Genomic DNA, 23667 nt, shown 5'->3' with positions numbered 1-23667 from the left:
GTTCATCAGTTTATGATTGCACAGAGATTTTAATTCAGTACACACAGGCCCCCGGGGGTCTTGTGCCGTGTGACAGGGGGCTTGACCAAATGACCGGGAAATTAGCGCATGCCCTTAGCATTGTCTTTCAGTCACTGGCTGCCAGATGAGATATTTGGGGACCGGAACATCCACAAGACTGACCTACTCAGACGCTGTTCTGCCTCGCTGTGTTTCAGAGGCTAGAAGCCGCTCGGGCCTCTTCTGCCACTTGTTCCAATGTCTGGATGCTCTACCTGGAGGTGGCAGGATGCTGCATCCTCAGACAAGCTCCCCTGCCTCACCCCCACCTCCACCCCCACTGAGGTGGATTCCCTCGCTGTTACTCATCGCAGAGTCAGGACTGCTCCAAATGAGCCGTGAGCATTCCGGTGCGAGAGCCACGAGAAAATGCATCTCGGAACAGTCAAAACCAATAAATCCGTCCTTGGTTACAATGGATGAAACAAACATGCGCTGGGCTTGCACTGGCTGATCAGCAAGGAACCCCTGCTTGATGCAACTTCTCTGTTTCATAAAGTAATATTTAGAAAACGTGTACAACTCCCTATTGTGCCACACAGTTCTAAGTCGAGATTTGCACAGGCTTTGTTAGTCGCACATTTAAATAGCAGGAGGCTTACTGGCGTGGCAGGTGCCTTCACGATGTCATGGGTTAACCTTACAATTCTGCTTTTCCATGATAATAATCTCTACTCAACCTCTAGCTCCGGTAGGAGTGACCGCTGGGCACCTGCAGGGCCCCGAGGGTGCCACGTCATTTCCAAAGATTTTCAAATGGATAATTGAAAGTTAACGTTAACGTAGACCCTGTTCAAATGATCCAAAATTCTGAATTAACAAAGTAAGAGGCAGACCATATTGGGGTATGATCTTCAACGTTTTTTCTTCCAGAATCCTCAAACAATAGAGTGTCACTCCAACTCACCGAACTATCATAATATAGGTCCAAACAAACTGTACTCTCTTATTTTATCAAAATAAAATCTGGAAAAAATACATGTGCAAGAACTGCCTGGGCAGAGTGAAGGCTCTAGGAGGAGAATCACTGTGACTCTGGAGACAGATTCACAGCCCAGACCACATCCAGAATGACCCAGTGAGTGAAGTTCCCTTCCACTGGACTCCATTATTTGCGCCCACACAACCGCCATATGGCCAACACATACAGATGAGTTGGGATTCGGGGCACGTACTGAGGGATACTGAGCATAACTGAACACCCAGGTCCATCAAAATATTTTTGTTAGTGACACCAAGTGCCGCCCACATCAGAGCCCGGTGGGTGGGGGCTATTAACATTATCATCTCCGGGCGCCTGGGTGGCGCAGTCGGTTAAGTGTCTGACTCTTGATTTCAGCTCAGGTCAAGATCTCACAGCTCATGAACTCGAGCCCCACCTAGGGCTCTGGGCTGACAGCATGGAGTCCGCTTGGAATTCTCTCTCTCCCTCTCTCTCTGCCCCTCTCCCCCGCTCATACTCTCTCTGACTCTCTCAAAATAAAAAAATAAACTTAAAAAAAGTTTTATCAGCCCGTGAAGAACAGAGCCATGAACTATCTTTCCCAAGGTCAGGTAGCTTGTGAGTGTGACTGGGATTCAAATCTGCACAGCCTGGGTTCATTGCCTACTGCCTCAAATTATTACACAACCTCCGAATCCCCAATGAGACCTGTTTAGAAGGGCGTTTAGAAAAAGTACACGTCGCCAGCACTAACCAGGCTCTCAGAAGAGGTCAGTGTACTTGGGTTGATGAGACATCAAGTCACACTGGATCGGTTTTTCCAGTCCCGAAGTCTTCAGTGCAGAGCAAAACCCTTTACAGGTCACCAGAAGGTGAAAGCAGACTCAAACGAATCCGAGCTGGGGTCCTACAGACCTTCCTTTTTGGTCCTATCCTAAAAGGGAAACGTGAACAAGAGACGATCCGGGGGATGGAGGCAAGAGGACTGTGAGCTGTGGCCACCACCGCGCTCACAGCTGTGGTTGGATGGCGTTGTACCTCTCTGTGCACTTGGCTTCCTCTCTGTTGCCTCCATGAAGGCACAAGCCATCGTATTCATCTGGCTACAAAGTCACCGAGAATGGAGGGACAGAGCACTGAGTGTGTCCCCTTGCTGGGACCTGGGCCATTCCAAGTTCTTAAAATACCAAAGGTCTTTCCCACAGAAGGTAAGTTGTTTTCTTCCTTCTTTCATTCCCTTGAACTTTGTTTGTTTTCGAGGATTGCCTCTTAGCCAATGAAAACATATCCAATGCAAGAATCAGTACACAGTAAATGTATAATTCACATTGATGGGAATTTTAAAAGTCCCTTTTGAGGGACAGGAGATGTATTCCAGGATCTATATAGTGGGTCTGGGACTCCCCCAAAACTCTGAGTGACGTTTCTCACACTCTTTCTTCGGACACCTTTAGCCTTGAGCGTTGCCAATGCCACACGGGGTGACGGTATGTGTTTGAGGAAGAGAGAGGTATGTAAGGCCCTACACAGAATGCAAGACACATGGAGATGAATTATAAAACTTTATTGGCTTGTTAAAAAAAAAATGAATGAATTCAGCAAGTACATTTATGGTCTATCCACATTGTTAAAACAGCACTTAAAAATAAAATAAAAATGATTATCCATTATTTACAGGAAACGTGAAAAAAATGACTTTAAAACCTGGAACATTATGGGGAAAAACGGGGCATGCTGATGATTCACAGACTGCCTATGGATTACAGCAATACAGCAAGTGGATGTGAACAGGAAGTGAATGAAACCTGAGGATTTTTCTCTCTCTGGAATGTTTTGTTATTTTTCCCTTTTATTTTCTTTTTAACGGTATTGGGGTATAATTAACAAGTGAAATTGTAAGGTATTTAAAGGATACAACGTGACGCTTTGATATACCTATACATCCTGAACGGAATCTTGCTCTTTTATATTTGATTATGCTCCATTCATAAATAGGCTGTCTTAAAATAAAGGGGGCGAAAATCTCCGTTCTTTTCCTTTTCCTGCATTTTTTTTTTTCCGTGAAAACTAAGGATTCAGACACAGCCAGTAGCAACCCATCTTGGGTGTCCGCTAATGACCATCCCAAGGCCCCACTGCAGCATTAGCCTGAATTAAACCCAGAGTGATCTCCCTGTCAGAATCAGATGGCCGGGAGGGTCCCTTGTCCCTGATGACTGAAACGAGGAAATGGGCCAACTGGAGTGGAAAGCCGCCTTCTGTGACAACTGTTTTCGTGTCACTCTCTGGGTTGGGAGTTCTGTTCACTTAATTCCGTCTGGCAGCACCCCACAGAAAGTGATATTCTTGCCCTGTCCGGGAGAGTCCTTAGCCTTCCCAGGGGCCCTTGAATAGATCTGACATGGCTGGTGGGCACCGTAGGTGTGTGAGCACAGCAGATACACTTAATGAAACGGTGGCCTCCATTCCAGTTTCTTTCCTTGGAGTCCAGTCTGCAGGGGCCCAGGGGGCCTCACTGACCCTGGCCTGACAGGAAGGGCACAGCCCATGTGGCCTGACGCAGTGAAGGCCTTGCATGACACAGAGTCCCGTCTTTCCAGTGCCCCCGCCCCCCGCCCCGCCTCTGCACCTGGTCTGGACAATGCAAGACAAAATGAACATCTACTACCGGGTGAGGGGACTGGGCAAAAACCAGGGAGAAGTTCTAGGCAGAAAGCCTAACAGTGCAAGAGTGCCTCATCCCACTCCGCGGTGGCACGAGAGAAGTTACTTCAGGCCCCGTTCGTGTTTGTTCCCATTTTGCAATGAACATAAAAAGCGTGTGCGAAGCAACCAAGAAAGCAAATAAAACCAAGCCCTCCTGTCATGGAGTCAGTTTGGATTGCTAGAGGGACAGAGAAGTCAGGGGTTTTAAGCAGATCACGAGACCAGACAAAGGAGAGACAAAGCAGGTGCGCCTCCCTCACGCTCACCCTCGCACGGGGCCCTGAGCTGACTTCCTGCCTGTTGGCCTTGAGTCCTTTGCTCCTCAGACTGGTAACCATGGCCTCTGCTCTGCGGGAGGCAGAACCTGGAGCCCTAACCACTCTGTGTGACCTTCAGGCCAACCCCCAAGGTGCTCTGAGATTCGGGGTGGAGCTGGGACTGTGTTCTTCTCGTCTGTGCCCCCTACTTTTGGAAAGACACTCAATGGGTCAAAAATGAAATGGGTCTGGGCTGGAAGACCAGGAGTGAAAACCCCGGAATCGATGGTCTCCGAAGTATGTGGGGATTCATTTTTTCCTGTGAGGAAATTCACCTTCCTTGGCCTCAAACCAGGGTCATCGGGGATGCCAGTGGGAGTAGTTTCTTAGTCTGTCCCAGCTGCCTTACAGGCTCCCAGGGGGACCCCATTCAAAGTACGGGCCCTGAGCCATACCTCTAGAGGTGGCACACCTATTTTCCGTTTACCAATGGCCACACGGTACGTTAAGGGCCCATGAACGGGGCTGTGTACTTTCCCACCTGAACCCAGTTACCCCCAAGTGAGCCAGGCGACATGGACACTGGTGACAGTAGGCGATGTCAGATAAAACAGGAGGAAGGGCTTGCTAGGTTGTCTCTGGCCACGCAGAGGCAGGGCCAATCGGGATGGAGGGAAAACAGTGCCGTAAGAGAGTCCCAGGCAGGGTGACAGAGCCAAGGCCCTAGCTGGTGGAGGTGGCAGGAGAGCCCCAGAGGTAAGTGACATGCCAGGGATCACTGGGGTGCTAACCTCAATGATGGGAAAGCTCTCAGTGGCAATGCCAGGAAATGCGTTTGCAAAGGAAAGGTAGTAGGAAACAGTGAGAGAACAATGATGTCGCTTTAAGACAAAAGTAACAAACGGGCAGCCCACAGTTGTTTTGTTGGCCTACATAATGTTTTAAAAATAACTGAGCCAACTTTTTAAAAATAGGGACATTTCACATAAAAAAAAAATACAGACTTCAAGTTTCTCTTAAAGAATCAGAAGACTGGGGAGCCTGGGGCCACATTCCCCGGTCAGCAGGAGTCGGCTGAGGCTGGGTGACCGCCACCTCTCTGCAGGGATGGGTGTCTGCTCACCCAGCACGTGTCCTTTACGAAGGGTACCTGCCTGGCGCTGAAACGCCAGGTCCTTGTGGGGGCGGGAGGCAACAGACTCAATTTCAACAAAAATGCCTCTTGTCCTTTTCTAATGCTGAAAAAATACATGATACGTGTCATTAGGAAGCTGTAAAAAGATTTCTTGTAGGAGACATAAAAAAGCAAAGGATGAAAGAGGGTTGGTCTAGAGTATAGAAATGAGAAGATATGTCACTGGCTGTGGTCTTCGGGGATTAAAGAAAAATGAAAACCAGGAACACAAGAACCATATGAAACAATTTTCTAATAGCCTGCTGTTTTCATCGTTCCCTAGGAGATGTCAACTGCTCTTTGATATATTAAATTGCCTTATCTGTCCACTTCTCTACATTTTAAAACAAAAATCTACCCTGGAAATCTTCTAGCTTTTGAGGACAAATATTCTTTTCTTTTTTCCCTTTCAGTCTGGGCAATGCACAAAATAGTCCTTAAACAATTCATTGCCTTTTTCTGGTTCCACAGAATCAAATAGAAAAGGTTTTGTGAAAAAATAAATAAATAAAACTTGCACCGAATGGCCGATATTTAAGAATGCTTGGCGTACTGCTCGACTCTCAGTGTGAATTTCCTTTTTCTTGCAGGGTTCGTGATTTCTGCAATTAGCTGGCCTTTTTGCAAATCAACAACTTTGGGAAAGATCAAAATCTAAGTAGTGACAGGAACTGTCATTCAGCAGCGAGCAAGAAAATGGGAATTCAGAGACTATTCAGGTCCCCCTACCCCCACCAAGGGCCAGCTGCTCTCCCGCTCAGATGTGTCTTTGGAAAGAAAACTTTTGAGCACAAGCAGCCTGTGTATGTTTTGAAGAAAATGCCCCTCTTTCAGGCATGGTTAAATGCTGTAATCCATAGGACTCTGTGAAATGTCTGTATCAAGCAATAACATATTTAGTGGCTAATGTAAAAGATAACAGTATAAAATATTCATCATGGATCATCTTTTTATATCAGTTGGTGCCTAAATGGATCCTGGTTTATTAAGATTAACGCCTTGGTTACACAGGATGCAAAACAGTGTTTCCAAACATGTTGGACTAGTTAAAAATCTATAAATCCTTAAAGCTGAACTGCAAAACTTGAGTAACTATTTCCAAAAAAAGATTTTGTTTTGTCAAACGCCAATAAGTTTCCAATCCAGCCATGGCATCTATGAGCATGCCTTAACAGTCAGAGCTGATTGTATTTTTAAGCAAAATGGTCCAGGCCTGGCTCCCGAGTCCCCCTAAGAAGAAAAGTGTGAGGTGAGATGGGGCAAGGGCAGCCAAAGTTGGCCGCAGGACAGGGATGCTACCTGGCAGATATGGACCAAAGGTCACTGCAATGGCCAGATGAGTGACACAGGTGTCCGTGCTAGGACTAAGGCTGGGGCGCAGGATTCTGTATCTCCAAGGCTACCCTCTCAGCAACGAGGCTGGACATGATAAACCACATTCTCATTACCTCTGTGCTGCTGGGGTCAGGAAGAGCCTTCCTGCCCATGAAAACCAGCAGTAGTGTAGGATGTAGTAGGGGACTATCCTTCTTAGAATATGGTCTCCTGCTCCCAGCAGGCCAGCCATTCTGCCCGCAGACCTTTTCAGAGTAGAAAAGCTGTAGTTCTGTCATGGGAACAGCATGAGATACTGCGGCCTTCTCACTAGGAAACTTCTAAAAAGCAGGTGGATCGCAGGGGGCGAATAAAAGGACATACGCACCATATGTGTCTATTTCACTCTTTCAGTTATCCTGAAACTGACTATGCCTAACCTAAATCTATAGCCCCCTACCGCAGAGCTGCTTTTTATTTTTTTTTCTGCCTGCTAATAAACTTTACAAAAATCATTAGCGTTGATTGCATGACTCTGGAGTTTTATCGCCAGTGAAGGGAAGAACCTCTCAGTGGGGTCACCAGGTCCCCACAGCGATGCCCTCAACTCTTTTAGTCACTGCGCTGTAGACGGAAAAGTGAAACTTTCTGAATTCAGTTCTCATTAAACGTCAACAGAAAACGATGCTAACCTACGTGTTAGATGGAGATTAGGCTGTTTAGTGTGTTCTTATACCTGTCCCTAAATTTAGATTTTTTTGTTTTTAACTTTGCAGTTCACCTTTAATCAACAGAAACAATAAAAATCAATACATTTCCGGTATGGTCAAACCAGCACACCTTTCAGAAGAGATGCATGATCCAATGGAATTCCATTTCAGTTTTGTATTTGAACAATTGTAAGAACAAAAGAGGAGCATGAGTTTAAGATGTTTTCTTGAGTGTTTGCTTAGCTGCCTGTGAGCTGCCTCTGCAATGGTGCTCCCCAAACACAGCTCACAACATCTGCAGGCTTCGTGTGGTACCTCCTACAAACACCACGCACGTCTACCAGAAAACCCCAGCTACGCGGCACCTCCCAGGAGAAGCCAATGCCCGTCCCAAGAGTCCAGCTTACAAGGCAGCATCAACCAACAAGCACCAACCGCCCCCTTCTCTGTCTTTTCCTTTATTTCAGCTACCCATCCAGTGGGATCTTATGAAACAAAACAAAACCTAAAAGAAACACAAAATAAAACATAAGTCATGCTCAAAACAAAAGTCAATGAAAATTAACATACGAGTATAATCACTTTTAAAAGAACATAATAAATAATCAAAATCAAGACACAACATGGAATATGCTTTAAAACATAAAGTAACATATGATAACAGAACAGAAATTGGGAGAAAGTGTGCATCTCATTATCAAGCCACTTAGTTTTAAACTTACAGAAAACACAGGAAAGATATGCAAAAGGTTTCTGCACACAGTTCCCACCCACAACGGTGTAAGATGTTAACATCTTAATTTAAGAAGGAGAAATCTGTGTACAATATAGATGACCCCTGGAGAATTTTAATGTATAGGGGAAAAAAATAAAACTCAACAACAAATATCTACCCAAATCCTGATCTTCTTTCCCCACTTAATTTCTCCAAATTATTTCCAAAATATCTGTTTAATTACTCAGCCACCAGATCAAAGAACTGGCTAGTTTTAGTGTGAAATACTGGGCCACACAAAGGTTTATATTCTTCTTCAGGAATCTTAATATAAATAATTAATTAATTGCCTAAATTCAATAGATCATACCATATACATGACACGCAGACATAGATAGATGGAATATCTATTATATAGCATATGATATACAGCATACAACATGTGGTATATTACATGTGTATATATATGTTGCATATATAAGACATATAGTATATATATTATATATAAAATATATAATATATCATAATTAATCTTGCAAACATTTATTGAGCACTGACCAAATAGTAGACACCACAGAAGATGATACAAAAATAAAGAAAATGGAGTTGCTTGACCTCAAATACTTAATTGCCCCACAGATGAAAAAAGAATGAGTAAATAGCTTGCATAATAAATAACAGCTAATCCGCTTGGTGTCAGGTGTTCTTCTAAGCTGTTTGTCCACATTAGCCCTTTTAAGTTCATAATAACCCTATGAGGTAGGTTCTATTAACACCTTCACTTTACTGATGAGAAAACTGAGGCCCTGGGAGCAAAGCAGCTTGCTTGAGGCCCAACAAGTGTGTGATGGAAAACAGACTCCAACCCAGAAGCTCTGATTCTGCAGCCACTGTATTGTGTCACTGCAGAGAGGACAAGATCCCTCCTACTTGACCAGGAACACCCAGCAAGAACAGGGGAGATTCATTACATACAATTCTGTGTGTAGTCTGCACGAATCTTCATCAGATCCCTAAGTGGCAAAATAGATGATGGTATTGTAGAAACCCCCAAGACATTTTCAAGTTCAGCTTTGGAAGGCACTTCTAAACCCAACCCTCCAGACTCTGGATCTTCCTCACCCTGGTGTCTGATCTGCCAAATGCTGGTGTCATCTGCCTCCAGAGCTGTAATTACCGCCACCAATCTGCATCATCATTTACAACAACCCTAAAAGAGTCTACAGAGCTTAATTTCCATGGCGCTTCTCTCTCCTGCCCTTCCAAGTCTCAGGAAAAGCTCTCAGTGCAGACGCCAAACATCGTTTATGGTTTTAATCACTCACAAAGCACTGAGCATTTAGGAAGCCCATGGTAGTGCTGATTAAGATGCCTTCATTTCGGACTCTAGTCTCCTTCCATAAGTTCAGCCTCCAGGCAAACATGAGCCACACTAGTTTAAGAGTGCACCGTAATGCACACAGGACAAGTGCACCAAATTAACCAAACACCTTCCCCTTCGAAGAGGGTGGGTCTCAAATTCCTTCCCGCTAAAACAATAGGATTAATATTAGGATATCAAGTTTGCCAATAAAAACAGAAGGAACTTGGTGATACAAATAGAAGACATAATCCCCAAACCAAAAGGTTTGTTGATTCAACATACTACTTTCTCTGTACATTCGGTTTTGAAAAGCTTTTGACTTTCAAATAATAATAATAATAATAATAATAACAGAATAGATTAAACTGTTATTATTATTATTATTATTTCCAATGGGTTCATGGAATAGGAACTCTTAAGAGTTTACCCATGTCCAAGAGTTTACAGCAGGACCCACACCACTCTTCCTTTGCTTCTGTTTTTTTTTTATATATATATTTATTTTTGGGGGGGAGAGCACAAGCGGGGGAGGGGCAGAGAGAGGGGGACAGAGGATCTGAAGCGGCTCTGTGCTAACAGCAACAAGCCTGATGGGGGACTCAAACTCATGAACCATGAACCGCGAGATCATGACCTGAGCCCAAACTGGACACTCAACCCACTGAGCCACCGAGGGGCCCGTTCCTTTGCTTCTGTTTGCCATGTTCCTTCCCCCAGACACAGCCAAGCTCTTTATTACAGCTGGGAAACAATGTGCTTTGCTAGATGCAAGCTCTTTTGGACTGTCATTCATTCAGGCTGCAAGTGCATTTGCCCCTATTTAAACTGATGTCATGTGTCCCTCCTCAATGTCCTACTGCTTTGCCTTTCATGATGTGTCCTTCTCACAGAACCATACCTCAGCTCCACACTTACCCATGCAATGAAGGGAATAAAGCCACCAGAATAACACAGGCAGTGTCTTCTGTGTAAGGAAAAGCCAGTCTGTCGCAATGATAAGCCATGTGCAGGTCTATATTCAAACTGTTACTACCTCTCCCCACCCCCACCTCAAGGAAGGCAAGTCCGCCTCCTCTCGGATACACTTGATCTTCACACACTGTTGATACACTAAAGATACGCCACCATATATTGAAAAGCCAGTTTGATTTAAAGACTTGACTCTTTTATAAGGAAATGTATCCAGTGCTTCCTATTTCTAAGGGCTTGATAGTAAAATTCAATCAGCTCCCCAATTTACCCACCAGGATCTCAAGACTTCTGCCCACTCATGTTCCAAGAAACCTAAGAAAGGGGCCACAAAATGATATAAAACAATAGATAATTATTTTCTCTTAGTGAGGGGGAAAGTTTTTAGACCACAACAAATGGCTGAACATCTTGCGGGTTTAGCAGCCAAACGAGCTGTCTAGCTTCTGAGCCTGAAATATAGATATTTTGACAATGTGACATTCTGAAGGATTTGCAGCATTCCGATGGTGCATGGTAGTTATCGTGAGAACAGCTCCTTTATCAAAAAAACTTCAGAGAAACTTTGCTGCCGCTGCTTGCACTGGCTGATCTAAATAAGAACAAGGATAAAGCAGGTGCTGTCAGTAATGTGGTGTAAAGTTGAAAGCAGAGAAAAAACCCCGGATGTGCCCTAAAAGTCAGTCTCTGCTATTTGCTGATTTCTTTGACCTCTTCAAAGGGATGGACTGGGGTGGGGAGCTGAAGGTCAGCAAAGCACTGTGCTTTCTTTACCACTGGCTTCCGATCCATTTAGATTTATTTACATTCAAACGCGCACACATTTCCCTCCTATAACTCAGAAGCAATCAGCCATAAAATGGCAAGGATCTGCAGCCCATTTAAATTAGCAGCAATTTATCTGGAGCAAAAAGGAAAACTGCTGAGTGGAAAGGAAGCAGAGGGAATGAAAGAAAGATGCAGCTGTTTGTCTAAAAAAGCAAATCTTATCTCATTTGGAAAATTCAAGTAGGGAACTGCCAACTTGGGCATCCGCGTGGCATGGTGCCACTTTGGAGACCGTATGGTGGCCAGGGTGCCAGGGTAGCGACCCCCCTTCATCGGAGAGCAAAGCAAATGCCTCCTGAGCCTTCTGGAAAATGTCTACTGGGTAAAATCAAAGAATAAACTCCTATGTTCTCATAACACTGGGTGCCTTGAAAACAGTGGGTGCAAACAGCTTTTCGTCATAAAGGTAGACTTGGGCTGGGTAAAATCAAAGAATAAACTCCTATGTTCTCATAACACTGGGTGCCTTGAAAACAGTGGGTGCAAACAGCTTTTCGTCATAAAGGTAGACTTGGGCTGGGTGCAATCCTGCTTCATTTCAGCACTGGGGCTTAAATGCCGATCATCCTAATTTGACATTTGTGGAGCATTTAATATCTGTTTGTGGTTGCACCAACTGTCCCTTGCCATTTGCCTTTTTTTATTTTCTAGGTGACTCACTCAACTCTCATGGCCAATGTGATGTGTCCAAGGTCACCCAAAAATAGAATCAAACAGTCAAAATCTAAACTCAGAATCTCTGGGCCATTGGTCTCTCTTTTAAAATGGCATCCTCTGCACCTGTAGTGGAAATTTCCCAACATGTCAGCCAGGTCTTGGTGCTTTCTTCTCCATGCTCATTCCGGAAGTTGCTTCATCATCCTTCGGACACCCCTTTCCCTTCCCAAGGATGTATTTTGTCCACATGCCACCTCTCGCCCTAAGATCCTGTTCCACCAAGCATGCTCTTCTTGTTGAAGCCTTGACCAGGCTTAAAGGTCCATGCAAGGTCCAAGCCACTTCTGCGAGTGTTTAGTTGACCAGCTTCTTAACCTCTAGGATATTCTATTCCATTCATTCACATGGCCTTCTTTTGTATCTTTTTAAACTTGTACCCCTTTTCTGTCTACTTTCCTGTATCCCAGAGTGCAGGCCACACGAGGGCAAAGAGAGAATGTCTATCCACCTTCTGTGCCAACAACGCCTTGCGCAATACCAAGGGCTGAATACAATTTTGGGATTCAGAATAGTGATGTCTAAACTTCGAGTTCTACTAAAGACATTTGATGTACTCGGTAACAGAACCAAAATGGAGAAGAGGAGAGTGTACAAAACAAGGTAAGAACTACTGTTTCTCACTGGTAACTGGGTTAAGCAAATCACTTCAAAGCTTCCTGCATAAAATCACATATTTGCTCACAAGCATATTGAAGGTTACAGTGAGAAACGCGGTCACCCAGTGAGTACCTCCTGAAGCATTTTAAGCTCCTGGGGAAAAGGTGCCAGACTTAGTTTATTCAAATTCTTGTGATGATCAAAACCATTGTGGGCGTTGGACAAAGACAACTGTTGTCATTTGTTAGCTAAAGAAGAACAACTAAAATTAAATGGCTGAGGATGGTCAGCAAAGCTTTTTAAAGTTCTGGTTTGACTTTACATAATTTAGCTGAAAACCGAAGCAGGAAACACAAAGTTCTTGGCAAAGCTCGAACGTGTAAGGAAAGCCAAAGCTATTGCACAATTAAAATTTAATGATTCTAAGGAGGACGTGGTCTGATCGGCAGGGCCGGATGACAAGTGTCCAAGGGTTCAACTACTACCACGTCAGGGACTTCACACAGGATGGGGAGCACATCCACACACTGATGCCATGCTCCATCTGTGGCGTCTCTTAAAAATTCTACAAGTGGAGTAGAAAAAAAAAAAAAAAAAGATGGGAGTTTGTGGTTTCAGGGGCACTGAGATGAAGGCTTTCACTACAACCACACTGAGACACCCAAATCAATCTATTGTTCTCCTGCGGGGCGTGTCTAGCCTTCTGGCTTACTTCAATATGTATACAATGCAAAATCCATAGGGTAGCTCTTTGTTACATGAAGTGGCATCTTCTTAAAGACACTGTTCCACGATTCTGAGACCAGAGAGCCTTGCCAGTGACTCAAACATTCAGGACACATAGGGATGGCATTATAAATTTCATTCCAGAAGGCCATGCACTCACAGCTGCCACTCGAGGCTTGTGTCTAGATTTGTTTTTGCCAAAATACTGTAGCCAGTGATTCTTCCTAGTGCACAAAAAGCCAGAGCACTAGAACCTGCCACACCCAAATAAAAGACAAACGGCATAAAAACTATTACTCAGTTAACCTATAACAACGTCAAACCTGCAACATCACACATACACAGTGGGAGTTGCCTGGCTCAACTGAAGTGTGGCTTTAAACCACGGCACACTGACCAGGTATACACTTCTAGAAAAGTAAATTAGGCATAAAACAAGCAAGAGGAAACAAAGCGCCGTGGTTGGCCATCGCCTGCCTGACAATGATGATGACGGTGGTGCCGAAGAAGAAAGCCAGGGATGCAGGGGAGAAGGGCAGAAAGAGGAGAAGGAGTTCAAGAAACAGTAGTTGTCGTCAACGCATGTGGGAGACCTCAAGCGTGTAAGGGGGTGACCGTAATTACTGGAGAGTGGCAAGAGATATCCTAAAGCCACAGAAGAGGATTTGGAGTCCAGGTCCAAGTTTGAGCTGATCCACAAAGGAAGAGAGTCAGTAAACATTAAATCTGTCCTGGAGCACCATTTTTTTCATTGGGCCCTCCAAACACTACTTCAGAAACAAACTTTGAAGATGGCTCACGGTCAGGATGCTTGAAGAAAGCAGCAGTGGGGGACGGGGGCTTTTGTGTGCATCGTCTCTGCCTATGGTTGCAAAGTCTGGAGGTCAGATCCACTAATGGTTCCAATTAAGCAGAGAGAGGATCAAACAAATTGTCTTCTCTTGAACAGAGGTAGCTTGTAAATCTCATCTCCATTTAAATGAGCTAAGGGCCCATGATAATGAAACCTCCCCTAACCACCAAGTATTCCAGAATGCAAAGCAAAGATAGGTGGGACTGATCATCTCTGTGAACTGACTACAATAAATATGAGTTACCCAAAGATGCCCCAGAGCAGGAAAACGAGCAAGACTTTGTTCTGTGTGGTAATGGACTTCTCTGAAGGTAGGTTGCCATCCTAGGATCTGGCACAGACGAGGTGAAGCCACCAGGTCCACATTCTGAGAACACAGCTCTTGCTTTTCAAGGAGTCTGGCTCATGGGGTCACTCCCCAGCCCCACGATGGTTTCCTCTCCCCTGTGTTGCTGCTACATCACTTCCTCCTCGCTGTCCCCTGCCCCCACGCAATGACATTACCTCCCACTGCCCAGGGTCCTGCTCCCAGGTCACGGATCTGCTTCCCACACACAGGAAGCTTGACAGATATCTATCTGGCCTCAGCCCTTTATCCAGAGAAGTGGATGTGCCCAAACTCAGACAAACACATCATGGGGCAGGAAGGAGGTCCTTCACCCAGACATGCCCTTTTTCTCTGGTGCCTTTTCCCCAAAGCAACATTAGCAGAATGACTTCCATCATCTCAAAGTTACCTTGCTAGAACAAGACCTAACGCATGCCTCTTTTCCAAGAGGGGGAGTTTTGGGTTGGAAAGAAGAGTCATCCTGCCCTTGGCCAGACTACCTGGGACGTTACTTGACACTTCTTTGTGAAACTCAACTTAAAATCCCAGATTGGACCCTGCAAAAGCGTATCCAACTCTAACCCCAAAGGTTAGCCCTCACCCTAGCAAGGGTTATAAGGGAATATCCCGGAACCGTTCATCAGTCTGAAAGAGTACCAGCCAGGGGGCTCCTGAGTGGCTCAGTCGGTTAAGCATCAGACTTCGGCTCAGTTCATGACCTCACGGTTCGGGGGTTTGAGCCCCGCATCAGGCTCCTCTGTGCTGACAGCTCAGAGCCTGGAGCCTGTTTCAGATTCTGTGTCTCCCTCTCTCTCTGCCCCTTCCCTGCTCGCGCTCAGTCTCTCTCTGTCTCCAAAATAAATAAACACTAAAAAACAAATACTCAAAGAGTACCAGACCATTTACACCACCAAGAACAGGATTCACAGTCCAAAAATGCTTCCTCATCAGGCGGACCCCTCAGGATCTGGTGCCACGGTCAGTGGCTCTGCACGCCTCTTGTAAGCCGCAGGTAACCCATCTCGAAAGCCCTCGGTAAAATGGAAAGTGTATTCTCAATAAGAAGCCGGAGAAGTGCAAAGTCAATCCTTAAGACACAGCCTTGGATGCATTCAGACTGAGGCAGCCAGCAGAGCTCCTGACTTGATGTAAGTTAACCCCATGTTCCAGAAGCCTCTGCTGCTAGTGACACTTTTTCTTTACTCAAAGAGCTCATTTTGGAACAAGTCCATGCTGTCATGCCACCCAAGCTCACCATCCTTAGAAACACCTCGGCAGCATCTTACGGCAGCTGGCCATGAGCCAACCTCAGTGGTTCTACCTGGCAACACCCCTTCCTGGAAGACGAGCAAGATTCTTTCTCCTCCAAGTCCCTTCCGCATCCTTTGGTTTGGGTACAATCTCCACACGGAGAGAACTCTGGGTTTTAAAGAGAGTGCATTTTTACACACACCAGATTTCACAGTTTATTTTCTTTTTTAAATAAAGCATGCAAGGCATATATGGCATACTAAATATAACAGCTTGGTTAAGAATTATAGCAACCATGCCAAGAATCAACCAGAACTAAGACACTGGGAAAACAATGTATTCTGGTGGTTGTTTTTCTTTTTAATGAAAATTTACTGTACCCAAACATCTGACATTATTTTCAGAAATGCTTTCCAAAACTTCCAGGAAGTTCTCCGCTAAGTCAAAGTGATTAAAAGGGAAAGGCTATTTACCCTGTAACCCTGCACACATTCTTAGTTTAAAACAGAAATCGCCATCTACGTAAACGCGAGAGGTGTTCAAACACGTGATGGACAGATGCACCACCTTACGGGAAAGCAGGAAAAAAATTTTAAATGTCACATGGATGAAAGGACACAGTACAATGACCCGTGCACAGCAGGTATGCCTGGATTATAAAATGGTGCTTTTTCTTTATTCGTATTTACGGCCATTTATCATCCACCGTTTACATAGACAAGATCCTAGACCTTTACTTCCCGCTACCCCTGGAGCTAGAATTTTTATAAGTACGGTGACCCCCACATGTTTATCTTCTTTGGCAATTGTGTGCTAATAGATCCATTTCCATGGCGGAGCCTGAAAGAGAACTGGCTGGCTCATCATCAAGAGGCAGCCTGAAGCCAGACAGACCTGGGTGTGGATCCCGCTCCTGCCCCTCCCAAGCTGTGCGACCCTTGCCATGTCAGTGGACCTCTCTGAATTGCAGTTACCCAACGCTAAGACACAGATGAAATAAATCCAACATATTGTGCTGAATAGAATAGGAGAACCTAATACTGTCCATGCCCATATACCAGATCCTCAGCTCAGGGCACTTGCTCAAATTATGACTCTTAACATTTAGACTAAGTGCCAAGCCTTAGCACTTCCAAACCAGCCTACTGACTTAAAAAAATACAGTTGGAATGACCCCTCTTGTTACAGGTGATTCTATGTTTTATCAAACATGTATTACTTACCAAAAATATGTTCAGGAGTCTGTTAAGACTTCTAATCCAAAATGTTCTGGATTTGAACATGATGTTTTCCCTTTACAAACCCAACCGAAGTTGTACTTTATTGATTGCAAGTAATCCCCCCGCCCCCACCATCTGTGTTGCTGTGGTTTGCTTTTTGTTTCTTTTTGGTTTGGGGGGCAAAGAACATTAAATCTAAGTCCCAACCATAAATGAAGATACACCATTTCTTAAAATATTATTAAATAATGTAAGGAAGATGGGGTGCCTGGCTGGCTCAGTCAGCTAATGTCCGACTCTCGGTTTTGGCTCAGGTCATGATCTCATGGCATCGTGGGTTCGAGTCCCACATCAGGCTCTATGCTGGCAGTGCAGAGCCTGCTTGAGATTCTCTCTTTCCCTCGCTAGCTGCCCTTCCCCCATCCGTGCTGTCTCTGTCTTTGTCAAAATAAATAAACTTAAAAAATTTTTTTAAATAATGTTAAGGAAGAGAAATATGACTATTTGTAAAAATCTAGTCTCCATATACCTTTCCAAGTATATATAAGTCATATTTCACATACTTCTTTTGGGAAGGGGGCCATCATTTGCTTATTGTGAAGTGAAAAGGAGCTTAGTGCTTCTATTTTACAGATGAAAACATTTAGGTAGGAGGGGGTTAAGTAGTCATGTGTTTTTGACTTAAGTAAATGTTTCATTTATTAATCAATCACAAAGAAATAAACCATGTCCCATCATGATGACATGACACCAAATGTCTTTTAAAAATTGTCTCGTGTGAGGTGACCAGGTGACTCAGTCGGTTGAGTGTCAGACTCTTAATTTCGGCTCAGGTCAAGATCCCAGGCTCGTAGGATCGAGCCCCATGTCACAGGCTCTGCACTGAGCACAGAGCCTGCTTAAGCTCCTCTCTCTCTTTCCCTCTGCCCCTCCCCACCCATGTGTTCACACTTGCTGGCTCTCTCTCCCTCAAAACACAAATAAATAAAAGTTTTTAAAAATTCAGCTTAGCTGAATGCAGCTTAGTGTCATCCAGCTTGGCACTTTAGAACAGAAACTTCTTCAGCTTCCATTCCAAAGCAAGGACTTCTGTTATCCACCAAGAAATAAATGCTTCAAACACCAAGGGGACTTTCAAATAGATGAACCCTTGTTACCACAACCACTGGGGTGTTGCTGGGATGCTCTCCTACTACCCACTAGAATAACTCTGCCTTCATGCTTTTCACATTTCTATTCACAGGCCTGAGCAGTGAGCTCTAATCCTGCACACAAGCTCCAGTGACCACTGCAAATTATTACCTTCAATTGTATTTTCAATGATAGGCCTAAATAAGACTCTTTGTTAGGAGCTGGGATGTAAAATCTCACAGAAGGCAACTTTTCTCAAAAATTCCATCTTCGAGGGGCGCCTGGGTGGCGCAGTCGGTTAAGCGTCCGACTTCAGCCAGGTCACGATCTTGCGGCCCATGAGTTCGAGCCCCGCGTCAGGCTCTGGGCTGATGGCTCGGAGCCTGGAGCCTGTTTCCGATTCTGTGTCTCCCTCTCTCTCTGCCCCTCCCCCGTTCATGTTCTGTCTCTCTCTGTCCCAAAAATAAATTAAAAACATTGAAAAAAAAAAAATTCCATCTTCGCATGCCTGGAATAGTGGCCACCTCTCAGTGAGAAGCCCTGGGGATGCTGGACCACGAATGTCAGAGCCACAGGAAGTCATGTGCCGGATCACTCCCTTCCCAGCAGGCAAGATGTCTTTCGAGGCCAAAATGGCGGCCGTGCCTGGTGATACCACTCTGAGTCAGAATGCTGGCCAGCGCCAGGGATTTCACAACCATGGCAGAAAATGTCTGAGAACCATTCCATGGCGTCCGTTCCAATTCCAGAGCCCCAAAGAAATGTTTTACCTCCATCCATAGCTATAGAAATCCATAGTTCCACAACTGAGGAATGTACAGAGATGATAATTAGGAAACCACATCTTGATTGTCCTAGACACCCACACTAGCTGCCCAGAGCCCAGGGGCGAGCCTACTGTCACACATCCTCTGGACCCAGAGTTGCTTCCGAGACATTGCCCATTTCCTCCTATCTAGCATCTTTCGGCAGCAGGCGAATGAACCAAACCCTAACTAAATTTAACTGGCTAATTGCACCTAAATTACAGTCACAAAGCCCCTTCAGAAGATTCAGTTTCTTGAGGGAGAAAGTAAATGTTTTACTATATAATTATAAACTTAATTAACATAAAATAAATTAATTAGGGACTTGTGCTGGTAATGAACACCATGGTTTAGCTGTTTATTGCTGTATTTTCCAGGGGAAGACAAACCTGGAGAAGAGGGCTAACTTCTGCTTCAAACTTAATTCCATCTCACCTCTCCCACACCAATGAACTGCTAGAATTCTCTTTTATCCTCAGTGTCATGGCAGCGAAAATTCGACAGGATTCCAATGGAGAATGTGTATGTACTAATCTCTAGGGAAAAAAAAGAAAAAAAAACCCACCCCAAGCCATCTCAGCTACCATAGTTCCTCGCTGGCAGTTCACTGAAATAACAGATGATTTTCCAAAGCAATAGTTTTCTGTCCCAGAGTATAATGACAAAACTCACCTAGAGCCGAAACAACCATCTGCCACAGATTGTTCCACATGGTTTGTTTGCTTGTTTGTTTTTTAATTCTGAGAAAGAATTCAAAATTGGTACTGGCAGAGAGGGATGATTTCACAAAAATGACCCAGTTTCCAACCTGTATTTTCTCAACTGTTGTCCTACATTTTTTTTTTTTTTTTTTATCTGACTTAGGAGAAGAGGCTGAGCAAAAGAGCCTCTGGGGATGATCTTGATGGCACAGAGTAGGTTTGGGGTAATGAAAAAAGTCTTGTATTAATTTTCAAAGGTCTCCATAATTTCTAGGAACCACAACGTATCTCTCTAGTACCTTTCTTCCCCTTAAATTGCAGTGTAGCTGGAGAATGGTCATACCCACCGGGAGGTGGAACAGAAGAGCGGTCGACACTGTGGGCTCTGATGCTAGAACGTGCCGTGACTGTGTGATACTGGGCAAGCTGCGTCAGTGTCCTCATCTGTGAAATGGAGCTTATGACAGTATTCGAGGCTTCTGTTCAGAGTAAATATGCTATTCCATCTAAAGTGTTTGGAAGAGGGTCCAGCACATGACACATGTTCAATAAACATCAGCTATTTCCATTATCTGCAGATGCCAGCTCTTAGCTCTCATGAGCTCTGAAATAGCTCCTGCTTTATGTTCAAAAAGAGCTGTAAATGTTTAATGTACAGGTCTAATTTGTTGGACACACCGGTCCACGCATGCACCAAATGGAAAAGACAATTCAGAGCTGAGACTGTGAATAGATTCCTCTTGTTCTGATAAGAGGTGATCTTTCTCATCATTGAATCTGACAACTTTGGTGAAGAAAGGAAACTCGAAGACCCTAATTCTGGCCCATGCCCCAGTTAGTCTCCCCCTCTCACTGAGAAACAAGGAAGAGAAGTTTCTGAGAGCCTGGGTAGCTCACTCAGTGGCACAGAGACAGCAAAGGGGAAACTCAAGGCCCCCGTTAATGTGTGGGCTACAGACTCAGAGCTGGAACGAACATCAACATGGTGAGAACCTCTCCCATGACAGGCGGAAGCCAGAGAGAGAAATGGAACCAGTTGTTTTTGGTAGGAAAATAGACACCCTAATGGCTCTGATCTGGAAACTGTGAGTTCACATCTGCTAAATTATCCACATATTTTACTTCATTTTATTTTAGTTTTACCTGAACACTAACTTGATTTCCACAAGGGAGCAGGGGTTGGGGGGGGGGGGAGTGGACCCCGGTCCCTGAGTTCAGCTAGCATGGAATCACCTATGACGGATTCTACAGGGGCTGGCAAATGTTTCCCGGGAAGAGCTAAACTTTAAATATTTTCAACTTTTCAGACCATACGGTCTCTATCACAACTACTCATTCTGCCACTATAACACAAAAGCAGTCATACAATATGTAAAGAATGAACTGGATGTGTTCCAACAAAACTTTATTTATAAGAACAGAAAGCAGGTTACACTGGGGCTGTAGTTTGCTGACCTCTGATTAATGCATCCACCTGCCTGATGCAGTTTTTACCTATCTTCTTTACATTTTCACACCTTAAGCTACTTCCTTAAAATGACTATTCGTATCTGTTTGAGTATTCTTACGAGGATATGATCGACATGCAATAGAAGATAGGTTATTGTATACTAGAAAGAAAAGCCAGAATGAATTTATGAAAACTCTAAATTATGAAATATGTTTACAGAAATACACTTTTATTACTTTCATATACATCTAGGAGTCAAAATTAAGCCAATAAAACATTTCCAGCACGTTTGGGCAAGTAGGGGCTAATTCAGCCTTACCCAAAAGAAAAGAATAAATTTAAATTATATAATTCATCAACTGTTCTCATGAGCTTTCTTCTAAAGGACTTAGAAAGTTTGTTCTCTAAGATGATGAAATATGATTGTTACACAGCCCCCCACCCGCCATCTTGTTTCCCCTAGTAATTGATTTGGGAATTCCTTTGTTCAGAGAAGATTCCCAAATACTCCACCGAACCAATTCCCCAGTAAATTAATTATCTGAATCAACAAGAGTTTTTAACTTCCAGAAAAGCTGGATAAATTGTAATCCTATGACATCATATATTCTTACCATCTTTGAAACACCTAACTCTATTAGTAGACTTTGTGGGTTGTGTATTCAAAATTTATTCACAAACCCCTTTTCCCTTTCTTTCCACTATCTTTGAGGGAGGAAAATCAGTATACATGATTTCCCAGTATCCCTTGAACCTAAGGGTGGGCATAATTCTTGCCACTGGGTCACAGCTAGAAGTCCAGGGCAAGTGGGGTCCTTTCTTCTTGAATTAAAACTCAGAACCTCATTGGAAGAAAACTTCATTGCCCTCTTCCTTTTACCTACTGGGAGTATAGATGTGACATCTGGAGGAAATGCAGCCATCTTGAGACCACAGAGTCACGAACATGAGGAGGAGGCCTACTTGCTAAAGACAAGCAAGGCAAGGTGGAAAGAGCCAGAGTAGCCCTGCGGGCATCACAAAGCCACCATAAGCCTTGGACCCAGAATTCCTGCTGTGTGAAACAAACTTCTGTTGAAGTGATTATTTTGGTTGGTTAAGTATTGTAGTCGATGCAATCCTAAATGACTCACAACTGACAGAAGGAGGCTTCGGGCTTATTTCTGTTATTCTGAGGGCAGCAGAGAGGAAGAAGGAGAGGGAGAGGTTGAAGGCTCTAAACTAAAGAGTCTTAACTACCACCAAAGAAAAGGAACCAGCTTTCAAGTGCCACTGTGGCATTTGGGTGGCACCTGATGCTCTGCAATGGCCAGTGCAGAAATGCCCCCAGGATGGCCACACCTGTGGACCCAGAGAGCTGTGGACAAGCAGCCAAGCCTTTCCCATGCCTTTATAAAAGGGTCATGGAAGTGACCTCAAGGGAGGGAAGGGGCATTCAGTTGCATGAGCAAGGAGCTAAAGAGACTCTGGGGTTCCAGAAGAGAACCAAGAAGAGAAGAGATGCCATGTGAGTATATAACTCAGGGAGTCAGACATGAGGAGGAGGCACAGTGGCTGAGCAACCTTGAGGCCGAGCCCCAGGGTTAGGGAGAACCAAGAGAATCCCCTGTCTAGGGGATTTCTCAAGTCCTCTCAATCTGAGGACTTGAGAATTGGGGCGGCCTCCAGGAAGAAGCTGCATCACATATGTCCCCTCTTCTCAGAGAGCTGTGGGATGGCACCTGGCTTGACCTGTGCCCACATGCAAAATGGCCTCACAGGGCCCTCTGGGTTTCCCAAGAGTCCAGGGCACTGAGCAAGAACACCCGCAAGTTCCTGTGAGCCCAAAAAGGGCACAGAAATGACCAAGGTTATCACTGGGCATGAAGACAAACTGTTGAAAAAAGGGAGACAGAGAACAACCTGTGTGGACTTGATGCTGAGGGCCACAGCAGGCCCGAGAATGTCAGCAGTGGAGACACACAAGTGGAGGTCAACACCCAAGACCAAAGGCCAGGCAGATGCCAACAGAAGTTTGCTAAGAGGCAGGCAACCCCCAATCCCGGTGACCCCATCCCATAGATCCTGTTGGGGGAGGGCAGATCCCTACACTTGTTCAGTTGACCTGAAATGACAATGCTAAGAGGAAAATAAAGGCCACGCATGTGAGACTAGGGAGGAGTTTTAATGTTTTTCTGGAACACAGACATCGCGAGAATGTCCTTCTGTCTACCCACATCCCGAGACTCTGCCTGTCACCAAACACAGCGAGGTGGAGACATGCCCAATAAAGGGGAGATGTCTGTTTCAGACCCAGACATGAAGAAAAGGAATCCAGCCCACTTACCACTATATTCAACCTTCCTCCAAGACCTCCCAAGTCTCTTGATATCCCAGAACTTCTCCCCTCCTTGGGTGATACTTGCCATTGCCAGAATTGCAATGTGTGAAAGAGGGAAGACAGGAGAGTAACTCACATCTTCTCATGTCTGGTTGTGTAAGGCACTTTGTATACATTAGCAAATTTAAAGCGTGTCTTATCCTTATATCAGAAGTGAGAAAATGAGGAAGATAAATAGCTTGTCCAATCTCCAAGGGCCAGTAAAACACAGCTATGTCCAGCCTCAAAGAGTACTGCATTGTTTTGTTGGGGTTTCTTGGGGGGGGGTGTTGTTATTTATTTTTGCTGTGTAATTTTGTTCACCAATCCAAATCGCCTTTTTGACCTGTTTACTCTCTCTCCAAGAGGAAGTTAAAGAGCCATCATTGGCCTTTGCCCCTTCCCATAAACAAAGGCACCAACGGCAATGTTTGAGGATGCCCCCATTTTCAGGTGATGCCTCATTCTCATTTCTAGACAACTTCTCTG

General features: G+C 44.6%; 1 protein-coding gene across 5 annotated transcripts in view; it reads right to left on the bottom strand.

Annotated features, from left to right (window-relative positions):
- NTRK2 (neurotrophic receptor tyrosine kinase 2) overlaps window positions 1-23667 on the bottom strand; it is a 335800-nt gene that overhangs the window by 197502 nt on the left and 114631 nt on the right. Inside the window, exon 12 of one of the 5 annotated variants that reach the window (XM_019423523.2) lies at window positions 2553-7669. The exons of the other annotated variants lie outside the window; for them this stretch is intronic. Coding sequence (XP_019279068.1) covers window positions 7632-7669 — 38 coding nt within the window. The 3' untranslated portion in view covers window positions 2553-7631. Of the gene's footprint in view, window positions 1-2552; window positions 7670-23667 lie in introns of those variants that run through there. 5 annotated transcript variants of the gene reach the window in all.

This window comes from Panthera pardus, unplaced genomic scaffold, assembly GCF_024362965.1.
Source record: "Panthera pardus isolate Hobbes unplaced genomic scaffold, ASM2436296v1 HiC_scaffold_20, whole genome shotgun sequence".
NCBI classification, from domain to species: Eukaryota; Metazoa; Chordata; class Mammalia; order Carnivora; family Felidae; genus Panthera; species Panthera pardus.
This window is presented reverse-complemented; position numbering and strand designations above follow the sequence as displayed.